The sequence below is a fragment of the Pterocles gutturalis genome, unplaced genomic scaffold (genome assembly GCF_000699245.1).
Source record: "Pterocles gutturalis isolate BGI_N339 unplaced genomic scaffold, ASM69924v1 scaffold21681, whole genome shotgun sequence".
Taxonomy (NCBI): domain Eukaryota; kingdom Metazoa; phylum Chordata; class Aves; order Pterocliformes; family Pteroclidae; genus Pterocles; species Pterocles gutturalis.
In genome coordinates, this window is record NW_010098403.1 from 40,699 (window position 1) to 58,725 (window position 18,027).

The 18,027-nt window shown below is 44.0% G+C and overlaps 1 protein-coding gene across 1 annotated transcript in view; it reads right to left on the reverse strand.

Moving 5' to 3' along the window:
- Positions 1-269: 269 nt before the first annotated feature.
- Positions 270-18,027, reverse strand: part of RIPK4 (receptor-interacting serine-threonine kinase 4) — a 21,138-nt gene continuing 3,380 nt past the window's right edge. The window contains exons 3-9 of the mRNA XM_010072893.1: positions 13,563-13,854; positions 6,183-6,331; positions 5,393-5,442; positions 4,197-4,355; positions 3,144-3,250; positions 2,372-2,624; positions 270-1,447 (exon numbers count right to left, since the gene is read on the reverse strand). Of these exons, the coding sequence (XP_010071195.1) occupies positions 270-1,447; positions 2,372-2,624; positions 3,144-3,250; positions 4,197-4,355; positions 5,393-5,442; positions 6,183-6,331; positions 13,563-13,854 (2,188 nt within the window). The remainder of the gene's footprint in view (positions 1,448-2,371; positions 2,625-3,143; positions 3,251-4,196; positions 4,356-5,392; positions 5,443-6,182; positions 6,332-13,562; positions 13,855-18,027) is intronic.

Below are 18,027 nucleotides of genomic sequence, written 5' to 3' on the forward strand. Positions count from 1 at the left end.
AATGTCAGTATACAGACATGTCAGGCACACGCAGAATGACTGATACAGACCACAGCATGGCAGACTCCAGCTCTTAGCCTTACATCTGGCCTTTGTCCATGTGCACTCTCACTCATACACTCAAACCCAAGTAGCTTCTTCTGGTTGCACCTCAGTCCATCAGCTGACACCGCAGCTGGTCACTGCACAATGGGAGAAGGCCCTCATGAGTCAAGCTCCGGCAGCCTTCTTACACCAGGTAGAAAGGTAGCAAGTTATGTACCTTTTGCTTAAGTCTCACTTATCAACACCGTAACAGAGCTATTACTGCTCTGCTGAGCAACCCGTAGCAGGGACTGACACGTGGGTCTTTGCATGTCAGTGCATGCCCCGTGCTTCAGAAGAACCTCAACTGTTTTGGTGTGCCCTCCTCGTGCAGCCAGATGAAGAGCTGTCAACCCTTCACTGTCAGAAACATTGATATTTTCTGAACTGACAAGTTCTTCTACTACTTCAGAGTGCCCGTTTTCTGCAGCAAGATGTAACGCTGTCCTACTTAAAGGGCCTGGGGCTAGAACACTGGCCCTTTCATCTATCAGCAACTTGGTTGTTGCTAAATGGCCACAGCGAGATGCCAAGTGCAGAGCAGTGTATCCTTCTGCTGTTGCTGCCTCGATGTCTGCACCATGTTTCAGAAGCAGCCTCGATGTGCTTGTGTGGCCAGTTTCAGCAGCTATGTGGAGAGCAGTCTGTAAGAGTGCGTTGCGTATGTTGACATCTGTCTCCAGGTCTATGAGAAGGCGAGCGACACGGTAGTGTCCTCGTTGAGCAGCCAAGTGTAGCGAGGTCCTTCCATCCACGGTCTGCACATTCACATTTGCACCCCGCTGTTTGGCTAGAAGCTTTACAATGGGGAGATGACCTTGCCAGGCAGCATAGTGCAGTGGTACCCAGTCATCCTTTCCTTTGACGTTCACATTAACACCTCTTCTCAGCAGGATACGCACGATATTCTCTTGACCATACTGACAGGCTATGTGGATGGGGGCTCTGCCTTCAAAATCTACCTCGTTTAAGGATGCATTCTTATCAAGCAGCATTTTGGTGCTGAAATCATCCCCGTTTTGGGCAGCAAAGTGAAGAGCAGTCCACTGATCCTCATCTTTGGCATTAACATTGATTTTCCTAGCCATAATCAGCTCCACAATGCTTTTAACTTTCTTCTCAATGGCTATGTGAAGAGGGGTGGACCCTTTCTTGTTGGTGAGGTTAGGGTTAGCATTGTACAGGAGGAGCCATTTGACACATTCTTCTTGACCAGCTTCAACAGCCAAGTGCAAAAGACTGGAGTTCCCATCTAAAACAATATCAACATCTTGAGGCTGGAGGATCTTCATCAGCTTGCTGGTATCTCCTGATAAAATGGCCTCCGTTAGCTTCCTCTTCTGTATGTCTGTAGTACCAATATCTAGATGGATATAAGGAAGAAATTTTTTTACAGTGAGGGTGGTGAAACACTGGAACAGGTTGCCCAGAGAGGTGGTAGATGCCCCATCCCTGGAAACATTCAGGCTGGACAGGGCTCTGAGCAACCTGATCTACTTGAAGATGTCCCTGCTCATTGCAGGGGGGTTGCACTAAATGACCTTTAAAGGTCCCTTCCAACCCAACCTATTCTATGATTCTATGAAAACAGACATCATCACAATTTGGATACCCATCAAACCTTACTTGCCCATGGGTAACATATCTGGTGGCTTCAGCAATGACTTGACTGCAAAGAAATCCTCCCTGCCCCCGCAGTAGTTTCAAAACAATTGTAGGTCACATTTGGAGCTCCACTTACTCTTATTCTATTTCTTGTGAAAAGCAGAACGAAGGATGCTGTGGTTGATCTCCCTGCACTAACTATTGTTTGCGTAACTGGAAAATAGTTTGTCTAACTGCAGCACTGGATTGAAAAGGGAGGGGCACGCGCACAACAGCGGCTGCTCAGACTTGGGCTTAGTATAACTGAAAAGGCCACAAACTCAGCTAACCTGACTGGGCATTGGCTTTAGCCCCACTTCGAGCAAGACGCTGGAGTAGGTGACCTTCCTTCCAACCAACCCTTACATGTCTGATTCTGCAATTGCTTTGATGGGAATTCAGGTCACTTATTTTCAAAAGTAAATGAGATTTATTATTTCTCATTAGATCACGTTTGGGAACCACCTCTTTTTTTTTTTTCTTCCACATAACAACCTCCACTAAATAAATTCATAGTGTTGACAGCAAGAGAAAGCAAGGCTAACAGTGATTTCCAGAATGCTATTCTTTATATGACTACTCTCCAAGCCATTGACTCCCATGCCCCAGTCCAAGCAACAACAAAGAAAAACCTGACCATTACCTGAACTCTCCCTTTCAAAGGAAAGGGAAAGGGAGCCTCTGGATGAAAAAGCTGAATCTACAGATGAAACTCCTGAGAGCCGCTTGTCACTAGAGGCAAGTTTGGACTCAGAAGAACTGCGGCTGAGATCCTCATGGCCTTCCATAGTCTGTGAAATCCCCGAGTCCAGCTGGGACAACAACTCCGACAGACTGTAATCCTTAACTGATGGTAGAGCAGGCTCCTGTTTTGGTTGGGATAATGCAGACATCCTCTTCAAGAGAAGCACACAAGCATTTTAGAAGTGTCAGTAAAGAAAACCGAGCATGAGGCATTACAGGAAGAAACATCAGTTTGTGACTTTGCAAGTAGCTTTTAAGCACTGTTCTTATTAAATTAAACCTACGAATAAGGTCACTGAAAATTTTCAGATGCAGGAGGGCAGCTTTCATCAGTACTCACAGAGCCAAAACCACATGGCTCTTCTGTCTACATCGGTTTTTTAACATCAGTCACACCCACATAGTTCCAGCCTTTATTTCCTAACTGTCCTGCTCTCCCTCAACAGTCCAAGATCCATCTGCACTTAGTCCTGTGCTGAGGTTTTCCTGAGCTGGTCCATGCACCTGCTGCCACAGTTGCATTCCAGTCTTTCACCAAGACCCACTTCTATCAGGCAAGAAGGTGCTCAAAAGCAGAAAAGAGCAGGTTTCTTGGGAAGTTACAGGTCACCGATGAACCTGTTCCTCGCAAAACCTAGTGCACTTGAACAAGAGGCAGAAAGAGAAAATACCTGGGGCTGCTGCTCTGGGGAATTCTTGGTGTCCAGGTCCTGAGTTATGATCTCTTTTGTTTCATCTTCTGGTTTTTCACAAAGGACCTCTGTTTCTGAAGTGATTTCTTTGAAGAAAGCAAGAAAAGGGGTTTATTTATTTTTTTGTTTTATTTTTTTTTAATAGGAGACTTTTCTGAGATGCCCTGCTGCCTTGCTCTATCATTAGAGCTTAACAGCTTTGAGATACTGTGGGAGAAAAACTCAAAGTTTGACTACTCCACTTAGCACCTCATCGGTAGGTACAAGTGTGTAGCCAAGCAAAGAGTGCATACGGGTGACTGAACCGATTCATTTTCCCAGTCAGACTAGACTAATGTTACATGGTGGCTACATCACAGGACTGTGAAATGGGAAACAGTCTACTGCTGGCAGACTTAGACATATGCTTTTAGAAAGATGAGATTCCTCTTCCCTTCAATCCCCATACCTTGTTTGGGCAGGAGGAGAGGGAAGAGGCAAATCTCTCCCATTAATGCTAAATGAAGCCACCTGGAGACAGCACTTGCTACATCCTTTTGCACATTTGAATTCATAACAGCTGCTTTGGGCAAGTTCAAGCCTTTCATCTGAGTTGCATTTTATTGGCAGAAAAATGACACTACAAATTGTTTTGTTACAAGAAAACAATTCAGTTTCTCAGCATACAACAGCAAATTTCAAGAGCCAACAATGCTTTGGTATGTTGAAAACCACACCAACTCCAGCTTAGCATATGCCCTGATGCACACCAGAAGAAATGAACATAATTTCTGTCTAAATGGATCAACTGGTTTAGTACAGGTCTTGCTCCTGATGTGTTTACATAACACCATCATGGTCAAACTTGTCCCCAGATAATCCCTTTGTCCACAAATGAGTAAGTGGCCTGTATCATTGTCTCTACCATATAATGTGCTCTATTTATTCTGTCACAGAGGTTCACAGCATTTACCCCAAGGATTAACAGAGTCCTGAGCAATAATGTGACTCATAGAGGAATAAATGAGCAGCCAAGTTACGAGGAAATCTTACCTTGAAATGTTGGCCGTTCACCAGGATCATCTTGCCAACATTTTTGCATCAATTTGATCAAGTTATTACATGACTGAGGTCTGGATTTGGAAACAGCAGGTAGCTCTGGGCGGTGGCCTTTAACTACTTTTACCATAATATGTAAAATGTTGTTTTCCTCTGTAAAGCAAAAGCACACACAGTAAGATCTCCCAGCAAAAGGAATTATTTCTCTTTTGTCTAAGATCATTAACAGTGTATTAGGCTAAACCTTTGCTTTTGTGCATTTTTTTTCTAGATTTAGAGTGCTTTCTTTTATCAACAGGGATAAAGAAGTTGGTCTCACTCTCCCACAATACATTCGTCAATGCAGTAACACTACGTTCCTGTGTAACAGTTAAAAAAAATTGTCAGTGAGTGACTGTGTTCTTTTTCCACCCATAAAAGACACAGAACCAAGGAAAAAAAGCCTCAAACAGTTCTTGGCTACCTCTCTTTGGGTTTCCATATCTGCTCTAAGAAAACTGAACCACAGCTTTTATTTAGACCAGGTACCTGAACTTTTCATAAAGGTGAAGGAAGAACACAAATCAAGCAGGGCAATAATGTGGCTCTTGACTCTGAAGTCAACCATTGGGATAAATGGGATCTCCCACTTGGAGAAAAATGAATAGTAGACTGGGACCTGTTCAAACATGTCTGCTATACATAGGCTAGTCATACACACAGGAAAAGTCATGAAGAATAAATAGCTGCTACATTTACTGTGAGGTGAACAAGGCTTATTCTCAGACAGCCTTTTTTTTTTTTTTTAAGAACAAATCTGTACCCACAATCTACAAATAAACTACAGAACCTCCCTACAGAGAAGCGGTTTCTGAAAACAGCATGGTTGCCTGCCAGTTGGCTTTGCTCTGCACTGTTCCTCGTTGGCCGCAAACATGTCAGGAGTCTGCGTAGGCCATGCACTCGTCTGGATCTGTACAGCAGAAGCAAAAAGGTGCAGACTAGGGCCCCCTGTGGCAATATGGGTTCTGCTTGCACGATGTAGTCCAAAGGACACTTAAATTTGTAATGAGAATCTGAGAGCTTAAAAGTCCACACAAGACTGTAGGAATTTGGAGGATGTGTGTAATCTGGGGCTAGTGGGGCAGAAAGCATGCTTATCAATGGGAGAAAGGAAAAAAATTCCAACACAACCCACACATCAAACTTACCTGCAAAAGGCTTCTTCTGTGTAAGAACTCCCCAAACCACGATGGAAAAGCTACAAATAAATGCAAAAAAAAAAATATTCTATAAAAGCTTTAAAAAAACAAAACCCCAAAAAGCTAAAAAACCTCACAGGAATATAATTTCTTTTCCTAAGTTCTCTTCCCCTCTCCTTCACTTCTGCATCTAATTCAGTTGATGAACACACACAGCAAGATTCAGCCAAGAACCATGATTTGAAAGTCTAGTTTTTGCAGGAAGGAACCCGAGGCAGCGAACAAAGGGACTTGCTGGAGGCTGCAGAGTTCTTAGTAACATTTACCAACTACTCCACGCTAACACTCACAAAACCAGAAAGCACCAAAGCATTACTGTGGATTTTATTTAATACTTCTACCCTGCAAGACAACTTTAAAGAAATACATTCCATTTAGAATATGGCACAGCTATGATTTCCTTTTCCTAATAACGTTACCATGCAAGAAGAACCAAAGACGTAGTGATGAAATACACTGAAGACAACTACGAATTTTGTCACAGACTCAAAAAGTAGGTCATGATGTGCCTTTTGATCGGGAAATTAAAGGTGGGCAGAGTGCCTCCCATGCCAGTTGCTAATAAACAAGTGTTACTTGCAATGAGACTTTACAAAAAGCAAAGCAAGTGTGACCCTTTGCAAGATGAGGCTCAAACTAGATTTAGGGGTTTCAGCTCAAGTAGGTTTTATAACCAGAAAAAGATGGCTCGTTTTACAGTATTACTTACAGCGTTTAAGTGTTTTCATAGTTAACTGACCTGTACACATCGTGTTTGGTGTCAAAACACCTGTTTTTCTCTTTGATGCGCTCTGGAGGAAGGTACGCAATTGTGCCACACAAGCCGTCCATGCTGATGTCATGGGAATGGGACAAGCCATTACACTTTGCAAGTCCAAAGTCAGAAATCTGCAAAAAAGTGGAGAAGGAAGAGGGGAAGAGAAGTGCATGCTACCATTAGACTTAAGAGGCATTAACAAAAATTTTTCTGTAGAGAACGACAGATGTAACAGGATGACCCAACAAAATTAGCAAGCTGATGCTCAGAAATACTAAGCTAAGAAAACATCTCTGGAACCATTACACTATAGTAGGCTTTTCTTTATGGTTAAGCTGAAAAAAAAACCACACACACAAAAAAAACCCCCAAAAAACAAACCAAGCAGTTTTTTACAAGCAGCAGCATGTTAGCTCATTACATAGCAAACACAACAGTCAAGACAATTTATTGTAATTTAAAACTAGTCAAATTTAGCTAGTGCAAACTACACTTTAATGTAATTATTGTTCCCCCCACCCCCTTTCCCTATGTAACCTCACATTATATGCTATGTTTTAAGTGTTCTGAGCACCTGTTTTCAGACCTTGAGCTCTCCAATAAGTGCAAGAGAACTGCTCTTACCAATATCGCTGTTACACTGACCATGCCAACAAGGACTAAGCCCAACACTAGGGGCACAAAGTGTTAAAAAAAGCCCAAACCAAAGCACGCACACACATCAAAAACCCACACAGGGAATTCTTTTTGGCAACGAGGAGATATGGCAAGTTGGTGCAGTGACGCAGTGAACACAGCTGAAAACAAGTGACAGCAAGTTTATTAAAAGGAAAACACACCTCCACTTTAATTTGAAGTGTCAAACAAATATGCATTCATTTGCTCTCAAAGGCATACCAATCATCAAGCAAACAGATAGGCAAGGAATTTCCTTTGTCTTACTTATTTCCCACTAGTCAAAAATGCCTATTATGCTAAGTGGAAATTTCAAGAAAAGTCAATTCTTTCTGGACCGCTCAGCCTTCCCCATGCCTCCCCCAACTTACACATTCTTTTTATCTAATAAATACTCAGGTTTGTGAATGACTCATTCCCCTTTTGATCTTCACAGCTTCTCCTTTGAGAAAGTTCTCCCTCAAAACAACAAGCATAATTAAAAAAAGCTTTTTTTTTTTTTTAAATAGTCTCCAACTTTACACTTTCAGAAGTTTCTGCCTGAAGATACCACAAAGCTAGTTGGAACATGCATCCACTACTGGAAAGGTTGAAAACTGCTGCCAGCTTCAGCCTCTCAGAGAACAGGCAGACTACACAGCCATCGCTCTCTTCAAATGCGAGGAATCTCCCTTTGCCATAAAACAAACAAAGCAACCCACACAGCTTCAGGAGGAACTTCTCCCAGGAACAAGGAGCTCAAGAGAGGCAGTCTCAGGAGCTGCAGAAGCCCTGTACCCCAGCACACAGGTACATCCAACCTGTTGTCCATCTCTATCTTAAATCTGTAGGGTAATGTGTAAATAACATGAGATGAAAAAAAAGGGGGGCGAGGAGAAAAAAAGCAAACTCATCTGGAGGAACAGTTTCTTCTGCTTGTAGGGCTATACTCAGAGGGGCATTGCTGGCCTCCTGAGCAAGCCAAGCAGCAGTCCAGGAAAGCAGCAAGTAGTCAAGAAACCTTGAGTCCACAAGCCAGCTAACCCTGGTAAGAGCTGAATCAACCGCCCCAGGAAGCGCTGCAGGAGTTCGGGGCACTTTGTGCTCCACAGAAGAACAAAAGCACAAGCCCAACATCACACAACCCCGTGGTGTCAGCTTAATAAATGATCCGACTGTTACAAGTCTGAACAGATCCAACTTGGCGGAGCACTGCTATCCTTTGATTAACGTGAAGCAGAGGCTTGTACACACCTCAAGAAATCCACATGGCATGCAGGCATAATTAAAGTAATACACCTTCCTCTTTGTCTAAACAATACCAGGTTCCTACCGTGCAAGTTAAGAAAAAAAGATGAAATACACACAGCACAGCCACACTCCTGCATTAAGAGCCACCAGCTATGCTGCATGAATCTAAGGCTAGGGGCTAAGACAGAGTGGCTAAGCACAGTACAGAAAAGGTCTCAGTCTGAGCCTACAAACCAAGAAACAGCTGAAGTACGGGATATAGCCCTGGTCCCCCCAGGCTAGCAAGAACTCTGCCTCAGAACGTGCCCCTGCCTACTGTGAAGGAGCAGGCTTTATACCAATTACTAGGAAATTCATCCATAGGGCAGAGCTTCAATCATATGAAATTCTGCAGAAAGCACTGGAAATCGAAGAACTGTTATCTTCCAGGCTGCAACAAAAGAGTAAGATTCTGCAGACAGCTTTTGTGGCTTGTATTAGTTCCTTTAGGGTAAATTTTCCACACTGCATGGGGTACTTAGTCATGCAGTTTCTTTTAACATCAGTGGGAACTGTGCAGTGGGTGGAAGACACAGCCATTTAACTTACCTATTTTGCCTTTAAATTGCTTGCCAGGTACCTAGTTCTGCAACACAAGGCACCCTTGCTGGTGAAGGCAGTGAAAGCAGAGCACCCTTCCCTGCTTCTTCCCCCACATCCCCTTGCAGCCCACTCTGGGACCTGCAACACCACATGATCCAACAGAACCTGTAATCTCACTCCTCACATCAGTTATTTCAGGTGGATCCCGTCATGCTTCAAAAGCATACCTAATATCAGCAGGGTTAAAAGGAGACACGGAGGCGACAGACTGCTTCATGCAAAACAGGCGGTGAAGAGGTAGGAAGAAAAGAAAAAACATTGGCCAAAGCCCACGCAGACAGTGGGATTGTTCATGTTCAGACAGCTTGCTCGGTCTCTGCTGTTTAAAGGTCTGCGTGAGAACAAACACGTGAGGAGCAACTGGGGAGGGAGATGCACGTTTTCCTGCCCACTTTCCAGCAACACTTATTTTACTGAGAGATTCCAAGATCTGAAGATAATTTTCTTTTTTTTTAGTTTTTTTCTTTTTTTAAAAAAAGTTCTGTTTGCTTAAAATTGAGCTTACTGTACACACAGGTCTTTCTCTGCCTCTGTCGTTTGTGGACATTTCCATTCCGGTTTGTAAAAAACACCCACTTACAAAGTTTTAGATGCTTTGAGTTTGGCAAGTTATTTTTTTGGATTTTTTTTTTTTTCCTGAAAACTAGGAGATATGTACATGTAACTACAATGGTTATTAAAGTCAGCTATTCCCAAATACGTCAGGGATGTAGCTCCCAGGAGCAAAATCAGTGCTTGGAAAGTGCTTTCACTGATGCCTCCTGACAGGCCACCCTGAAGTGTGCACTTAACTTCTGATGCTTCATGTCATTTTTCTGCAAGTAAGACTCAAGAACCCACTGCAATGGACTTGGGGACAGAGTTCACCAAAAGGTCTTCCTCATCAAATAGGTAACAAAGTCATCAGATTAATTTTTAATCGCTGCTGACATATCCAGTATTTGTCCCTGTCCAAAGTCTCTGTGCACTTGGATATTGAGAACGCCACCACATCTGTCTACAGGGTTTTAGGGTTTTGGGGGCTGGGGAAGGGGGGGTGGCCTTGTTTGTTTTTCTGGAGGAGGGGAGAAAGGCTGGTTGTTTCAATTTGGTTCTTTAAGAAATGTCATAAATTTTTGAAGATATTTACATATTACACCTCAAAACCTCGACTTCTCAAAACCTATTTTGGGTGTAACATTCGTAAAACTCTCTCCAGAAGCAGCAGAAACCAAAGCCATGGTCAAACATCCATTTTGATCCATCACAAATCTCATTACAGTAACAGGGATGGTCTTGTTCCCCCCACCACACCCACACTACCACAATTAGAACAATTAGAGAAGTGATCGAGGTGAAAACCAGCTTTTTTGGTTGGAATGAAAGAGCCACATAAGTACAGCCCTACATGGAAACCTTCATCAGGAGGGGTGGGAAACAGGGATAAGGGACACCCAAAACAACAAAGCCTCTTCTCATTTCTAATACCAGGAGAGCATTTGCAACTGATAAAAAAAAAAAATGGCTGTGTTAACTACATCAGCTAGTCTAATAAAAAGAGACAACTGCTCTTTACCAGCCTGGCCTCTAGGTATTACTTTGACCTACAGTTAATGACCCACATTAAGAAGCTTTCTGACAAACAAATTTGCCATCTGACTAGGCTTTTAACTCCACACAGAAATTCTGCAGCCCCTTCTTCAGCTGAAGCAAATTAAGGCAAAGACCACAGAGGCAACCCATCCATGGTTAGGAAGACCATCAGCACAGCACAACACAATGGGAGCTCTGGCGGGGTGGGGGGGAATAAAAGCAACTACTGTGAGCTTAAAGCAGTGCACTGCTGAGACCAGCACATCCTGCTTCAAGTTCTTTAAAAACAAATCTGTGAAATGGAAAATAACTGGTGGGATTTGACTCCATGTGTGTGTACCCACACACATATATATATGCACGTGCATGTGTGTATACATACATACAGCAAGATGAGGAGCTGCAAAAAACAGACTGGATAGTAAGAGAAACAAGACCTTACAAATAATGCTTTTGTCCAAAAGTATTCAGCTGCAGGCTGACTTCATTTTAAATACCTGAACAAAAAGTAACAGATACTGAAGACAAGAGACCTGGGAAGCAGCAATAGAGAGAGCACACAGGCAATGGCAGCTGGCAACAAGTTAGGGTATGAGATTAGGGGAGACATCCAGAACACTTACAGAGCACAAGAGAGCTGAAGAACAAGCTCATAAGACATGGTCCAGTTAAGCAAAAACTAGGTGTTAGACTGCCCTTAAGGATGGGAAGGCTGTGTATATGGAGCAGTGGAGAAAGGGGCAGGGAGGATCTTGTTGGTACAAACAGTAGTAACAGGTTGACATTAAAGGGAAAAAAAAAAATGCAGGCTGATTCCAGCTAGCAAAGCCTGCGTGGGTATGAAATAATCCTCCCAAGGAAACCACGCTGCTTAAGGCAGCCAAGATGGAGCAGGACACAGCAGCGAAGGGAGCTCCCAGCTGAGGCTCCCATCAGCACTGAGCTCTACCACCATTCGCAGGGGAGGAGGCATCCATCCATCCTCCAAAAAACAGCAAAGCCTTACCTTCCATTGCACATATTTTTTATGTATAGTTAAAAATCACCAAGGAATCACCCAACATGCCTTTGAAAAAGTTAATATGTCTGTCTATATCCCTCCTCAGTGCTTAGGCTAATCCCATGCTCTTAATCATCCTCCCAAGAACACAATTCAGCACACACTTATGTAACACACAGGAGACAGCTTTATGATACAGAGGCACCCACTTGATGATAAGTTCTGTACAACACTACTGCATTAGTCATCATCCTCACTTAGGGTTTTTACAGTAAGCACTGTGCTTGTAAAAGAAGGGCCTGTTTCCATTTAACTAGCAATACAGAACAAAAGTGCTTCTAATGTGCTCCACTGGAAGACTGACTGTTTCCTGGCTCAAGGGCAAACAGTTTATAAAAGTCCTCCCTAGCTCCAAACTCTTCTTCTGCAGTCTGCAAGATCTCTTCACTCACCTTAGGATTCTGTTAGGGACAGGTCAAGTACTAAATTAACACTAACATTTAAACAGTAAAAACATTTCAATCATCAGCTCCATTAGCCTTCCAGCAAGAAAATGCACATCAAATCAAGCTGCAGGGTCTGAAATGTAATTACATGTTTCACATCACACAAAAAGAAGGTTTGGGGCCACATTTTTAAAGTGAAGGCGCCTCACATATGTACATCTCTGATTTTGCATATAGATTCCTATGTCTGCTTTGCTAATTGGAGGGGTTTCCAAGACACCTATAGACTGCTGGCTGGAAAAAGGTTTGGATTAGACTTTTTTTTCTGAACTTAAGCGAAAGGGTCCGAAGACCTTCACGTGTTTCGCATACAGAGCAAGTAGTAACAGTTTAGGGATGTCAGCAATGACCTCACACTTCACACATGGCCCCTTGTGTTACATCATCACCACCCAGATATAGGCTATACAGCAGGCAGAACATCAGGCAGCATTTCAACCTCCTGAAACAGTGAGAAAAGTACAGCCTTCATATCTTGGCTCATGGATGAGTCATGAATTAGGAATTTAAGGAGTTATACAAGTTAGTGCAAGCTTTAGGTATAGAAATACTTAGCAAAGGCCTCTCAGCACCAATGTGTGAGAATATACTTTCAACAGTTCAGATCCTGATGTTCTGGTCATAATACCATGGACCACCTGTAGATGCCTCCTGTCTCAAAAAAGAAAATCATTGTAAGAAGTAAACCACTTAGAGGCCTAGTAAAAAAGCTGAGACTGACACAGGTGTGATTTCATTAGAGGCACACACCTCTTACGGCTCCAACCCTCTCATGACATCAGAAGAGATGTTTTCATTTAATGTAAACTTCATTTTTAGAGTAGTACAGAACAAGACCAAAGCCATTTGGCTAGTTTGAGGGGGACAGGAAAATAGGGAGCAGATGGATGATGGCACTGATAAAAGTCTATGACTACTTGTACTGAGTTATGTCAGCAAGTCAGCATGATTAAATCTGCAGTTCTGAGATTAAGAGTTTGGACACTGATTTAAAAAAAAAAAAATCAGGAAAAAGATTTATTCAGTCTCTTTCCTCTCCAAAAGGAAGGATCAGAAAGCAAGCACAACCTCCTTAGTCCAGCTGTCAAAACAGAACCGCCAACAGAGAAGGCCAACAAGTTTGCTAGCTTACTCTGGAAATGGAGAACAAAAAGAATTTCATGCTGATACAGCCACAAAAATTCCTGTAAGTGACCTCTGGTATGCATAAGCAGTCAGGACAGAGACACTCCTTTACTGCATATGCTCTGAGCAAATTAGAGAAGAAAATGAGTTGCCTCTGGTAAGGCCTCTCTGGACTCCATCTGTAAATGACATCGGGGTATTTAGCGGAGCGTACAAAGCCAGAAGGACCTAGACAGAAAAAGGTTACCACCAGGTGCTTTGGAAGTGGCACAGATGATTTAGAGGTTCACACTTCTTTTCTCTCCTTGTTCTTAGCTGCCTCACGAACCTATTGCAAGGAAATTTATAGCAGCACCCCTTGTCTCCGAATTACACTAGCACCCTCCTAAAATTTCAGGAGAGTTCTCACAAGCTCCCTAACTCTACCTCTATTTATGTGCCAAAGTGGTGTATAAATCAGGTAGACAAGTTTAGGGATGGGAGGGATTGGGTTGGTGGGCATTTTTTTAACTCAAAAGGAATGCTGCTGATTTCTCTCAGCCTTTGAGTTTGGCAGGAGCCATGCAAGAATATCCAAAAGTGGGTCTCTGGCAGAGAGTGCCCGATGAGTACCTTGACGTGGTAGTGGGCATCAAGCAGGATGTTGGCAGGCTTGAGGTCCAGGTGGAGCAGTGGAGGGGACATGCAGTGCAGGAAGTTCATCCCCACAGCTGTCTCGTGGATGATTCGGAAGCGCAATTCCCAGGGCAGAGGTTCAGAAGCCAGGAGCTTTTCCAGAGACCCCGTTTCCATGTATTCCATGACCAAGCCAACAGGCTCTTTACAGATGCCATAAACAGGAAGGATGTAGCGAAACTTTGCCATTTCCATCTTCCTGGCTTCTTCCAATAACTCCATGCGCTCCCTGGGTAGAAGAGAACAGATGGTGAAGGATGGAATAGCTGTTTCTTCCCCCCACCCAAACATGCACAAAACATTTCTTACACATTTCATGATCACTGCTTGGCTGAACCATGCTATATCTTACCAGCCTGCACTCCAGGCATATTTCCACATTTACAAACTTTGTTTTATGCTCCTAATAGCAAGCAGCTCACAGCTGCTGCACCACACGTGAGTTGCACCCTTCAACAGCACAAATATCCCCAGCGTAAAGCCCATCTGCCCGCTTTGATGTTTATGCTGCGCTGTTAAGAGCAAGGACAATACATGTAGTGCCCAGATTTACCACCACTGTAACTCCTTGGGCTAAAGTCATTAACTTTTTGTGAGTCATAAGACTGCATTAATCAGGAGAGAGCACGGCCAGCATTGCTTCTGCTGCCCTGCTGGGGCAGGCTGCCAGCACACAAACCCAAGCCATGGGAGAGGAATCCCTCCGACTTGCAATTTAGGAGAGCACACTTCCTGCTGTAGCTTGGGGGACACAGCAGAAGCCTCCTTGTCCTCAAAACCCAGACTTGGCAACTCCCGTACTATGCTCACTCGGCTCCAACGGATGCTGAAAGCTCCCGCATGCCATTTTCGGTGATGTAACAGGCCCAGCGCCGGCACACATGATGAACACCCCTGGGTTGTTTACGGGTCACTTCAGCCTGACCCTGCAGAGCTCCAAGTGTTACTCAGTCCAAGCTGCAGCCTCCCAGGTCAAGACCCTTAATTGCCATGCCCTCCTTCTGCACCTCGCTCATGGCCAGCCGACTGGGAGTCAAGTTCGAAAGAGGAAACAAGGGTGCTCTCCCTAGGCCAACCGCACCCCTAAAGAGGAGCCACATGCGATGGGCGAAAGAACCTTCAGTCTGTCCAAAGCTGCATTATTTATTAGTGATGATGGGCACTACCAGAGCAGCTTCGGGCCATGGGTACTGATGCATCACCATTACTGCCACCCACTGGTCCACAAAAGAGGACATGGGGAGGTCAGATAGATAATATTTCCTGAACAGACCCTCTCGTATTACTTCAGCTCTTGTAATGTACCCAACTCATGTGCACTATTTAATGGATAACAGTATCCGAAGCAACAGGAAAAAGTTTTAACACAGACCCCTGGTAAACAGAGAGTCCTACTTTAAAAGAAAAAAAAAAAAAAACCAGTGCTTTGACACTCTCCCACCCCACCCAGATGTTTTGAGATGATCAGCTCTCCTGGAAGATATCAGGGTTTATACTTAAAGCTCAGAGAGCACATTCACAGCAGCCACAACAACTGACAGAAGAAAGACAGTCATACTGCCTGCAAGGCAGAAAGCTCTCTGTCACCTGCCCACTCCGCCAGTGGAGCTCTGAAGACAACCAGGGACTGGCCCCAACCCAGTCATAGTTTGTGCCCTGTGCCACTAACAAGTGATGCTGGATCCCACCACTATCAGCTCAAAGTTTAAAACAACAAAAAACAAACAAACAAAAAAAGGCCAGCTAGAAGCACACTCTGTTTTTAAAAAAGAGAAGCTCAGTGAAGCTGCCCCTTCCGTGTGTCCCCCCATGCCTGTATGACTCAGGGGACAGCACGTATCACCCACACTGAAACACAGCCGGCAAGGGACCCTCAGTGCTCCCACGTGGGAGCAATTTCGAGAGCCGTCATTTAGCCCTTAGACTCTGCATTAGGACACTCGTGTGACCCAGTTCCCTTCCCTTCTGCTTCACCTGCTGTGGGAAGCGTGGAGTTGATGTTCGCCCAGACAAGGCTGAAACACAGCCTGCTGCTTGCTCCTCACCAGCTGTACAGCCTGGGATAACCCAAGGCAGATAACATTTCACGCCTAGGGGCGAGTCTAGCCCAGTAATAAGCAGCAGACCTATTTCAGAGTCAAGATCAGGCTGAAAAATGGTTTAAGAGGGACATACACACTGGGAGGAAAAAAAAAAAAAAAAGAAAAAGATAAGGGAAGTCTTTTCTCGCTATTAACCATGTTGGCTCCTGCGGCTCCCTACAGCAACTTTCTTGTGAAATAATTGCCTTGGTAGACAAGTACCCAGTTTGCTCTTTGGCACACTGGAAGGGAGTGCCTATATGAATAACACAACCAACTCCTTGCCCCCAAGCCACATGCATAGCCAGCGTAATTCACCGGGCTTCTGCGGGCTGAGCTCTGGAGTCAGGGATGTAAAATACCTGTCTGAGCCCTCCAAGGCAAGGCAAGAACCCAGCAACAGCTAAAGCCTAACAAGAACCACTAGACTGCCGGGGATGGGGTTCCAGGGCTAACAACAGCCTCAGAGAGCATCAGCAAAATCACAGAGATCAGCCACTCAAAATGGGGCATCTTACCTACAAAGAGAGAATTTCCGGTTTCAACAAAATAATAAAAAAACCCCTCCCTTTCTGCTTGGACCAGACTCAGTTAGTTGAGTGAATTAACTGACTAATTAACAGGCAAGTGTCCTTCATCTAATTTGCCTGTTTAAATAAAACCCCCATACAACAATTACCACCTTTACCATCTTCCCATACCCAGAACATTCAAAACTGAATCAGCCAGTGACCTGGTACAGCCAGGGAGACACATCAGTGTTCAAATACAGGCCCCTGTCACCTTTAGAAAACAGAAAAGGAAAAAAGACAAAAGAAATAAAGAGAGCCAAAATACAACTCAGTGATTAGCCAAGTGCTGGAGCACACTTGCTTTAATTGTATTAACACAAACAGCTAGTTAAACCAAGATCTCCATCAGGCAAAGATGAAAGGTCTTTCCTTTTCCCAGTAGCAAGGTGCTACTGGCACTCAGCAGACTCTTGGGTGCTCTCAATGCGCACAGCACCTCAACACCCAAGTGTTAATGCTGCAAAAAAGGTTGCCAATGCCGTAGGTATCCTTCAAGTTCACATTTAACAGATCAAAGCATGGGGTGGGGGGGGAGGTTATGCTGCTCAGTTACTCCTAACGTTTCGAAATTATTCTGTACTATCACCAAAAAACACTTCCCTCTGAAGTGGAAGAAAAGAAAAGCTCCTTATGAGGTTTCTCAGACAAGAGGCATGGGACTAGCCTCTGTTATAACAGAGTTTCTTATTTAACATCTACATGATTAAAGAATCAGAATTATCTTCTCTAAGCACCTTGGCTCCATTGCCCTCCTCCAATACTATACCCTAACATCATGGTAATAAAAATTTAAAAAAAAACCAAAACAAAACACAAAAAAGGTTGCACACAGGACAGCTGATCTTGTGTAAATCACGGGGTGCATACACCTTCCCCTATAGTAGTATTAGACGACAGGGGAACACCCATCAAGAGATCTAGCACTGGGTTTGTGCCAAATAGCATCTCTGTCAGAGAAGAAATCAGTGAGAGATCAATTCTTTTCATAGAATCAAAGCAATCAGAAATATTACATGAATGTGGGACCTCTGATACCCCCAGACAGCTGTCTGCTTCCGCTTAAAGTCAGACCCCGAACAGATACGGCTGCATTCTTTGGATTCTCCTGGAGAGACAAGGGACTTACTCCTGCCCCCTGCCTCACTCCCCAGGGACCAGCGCCCAACCCTTGTACCACAAACCCCGCCACAAGAACAGCAAGAATTACGACTATATCTGAATTTACATGTATCCAATCTTTATGCCCTAAAGATAACACCATGTTATAAAAATACAACTTTAAACTCAGAAGGCAGCCCTTACAGTTTTATATTCCCTCACCGCTACCATCACATTTCCCTCAATGGAGTCCAAGACAGAGCAGTGCAAATTGCTCCAGAGAAACTCAAAAAGCCCTGAAAACCTGTAATGGGGCCATTTGTGCGAAGACGTCCAGAGGCAGAGCAGCCAGGCTTCTCCCAGCCCAGCAGAGATCCAGCCGTGCGCAGCCATGCTTCTCTCCAGTGGGAAAAACAAGTTACCTCTGCAAACTGCTGGTGGTGAAGATGGGGTCCACCAAATTACACCACTTAATTTTTTCAGAGACTCTTTTCATCTGCATCATGGCAGATGTTTAGAAGCATACAGTGACCTCTGCTCTGCAGAATACATCTTTAATGATCTTCACACTGCTGATCCTCAGAGAAGAATGTATGAGAAGAAAAACCAGTGCATGGTCAGGTCAGCATATGTTTGGGGGGGGGGGGGGGG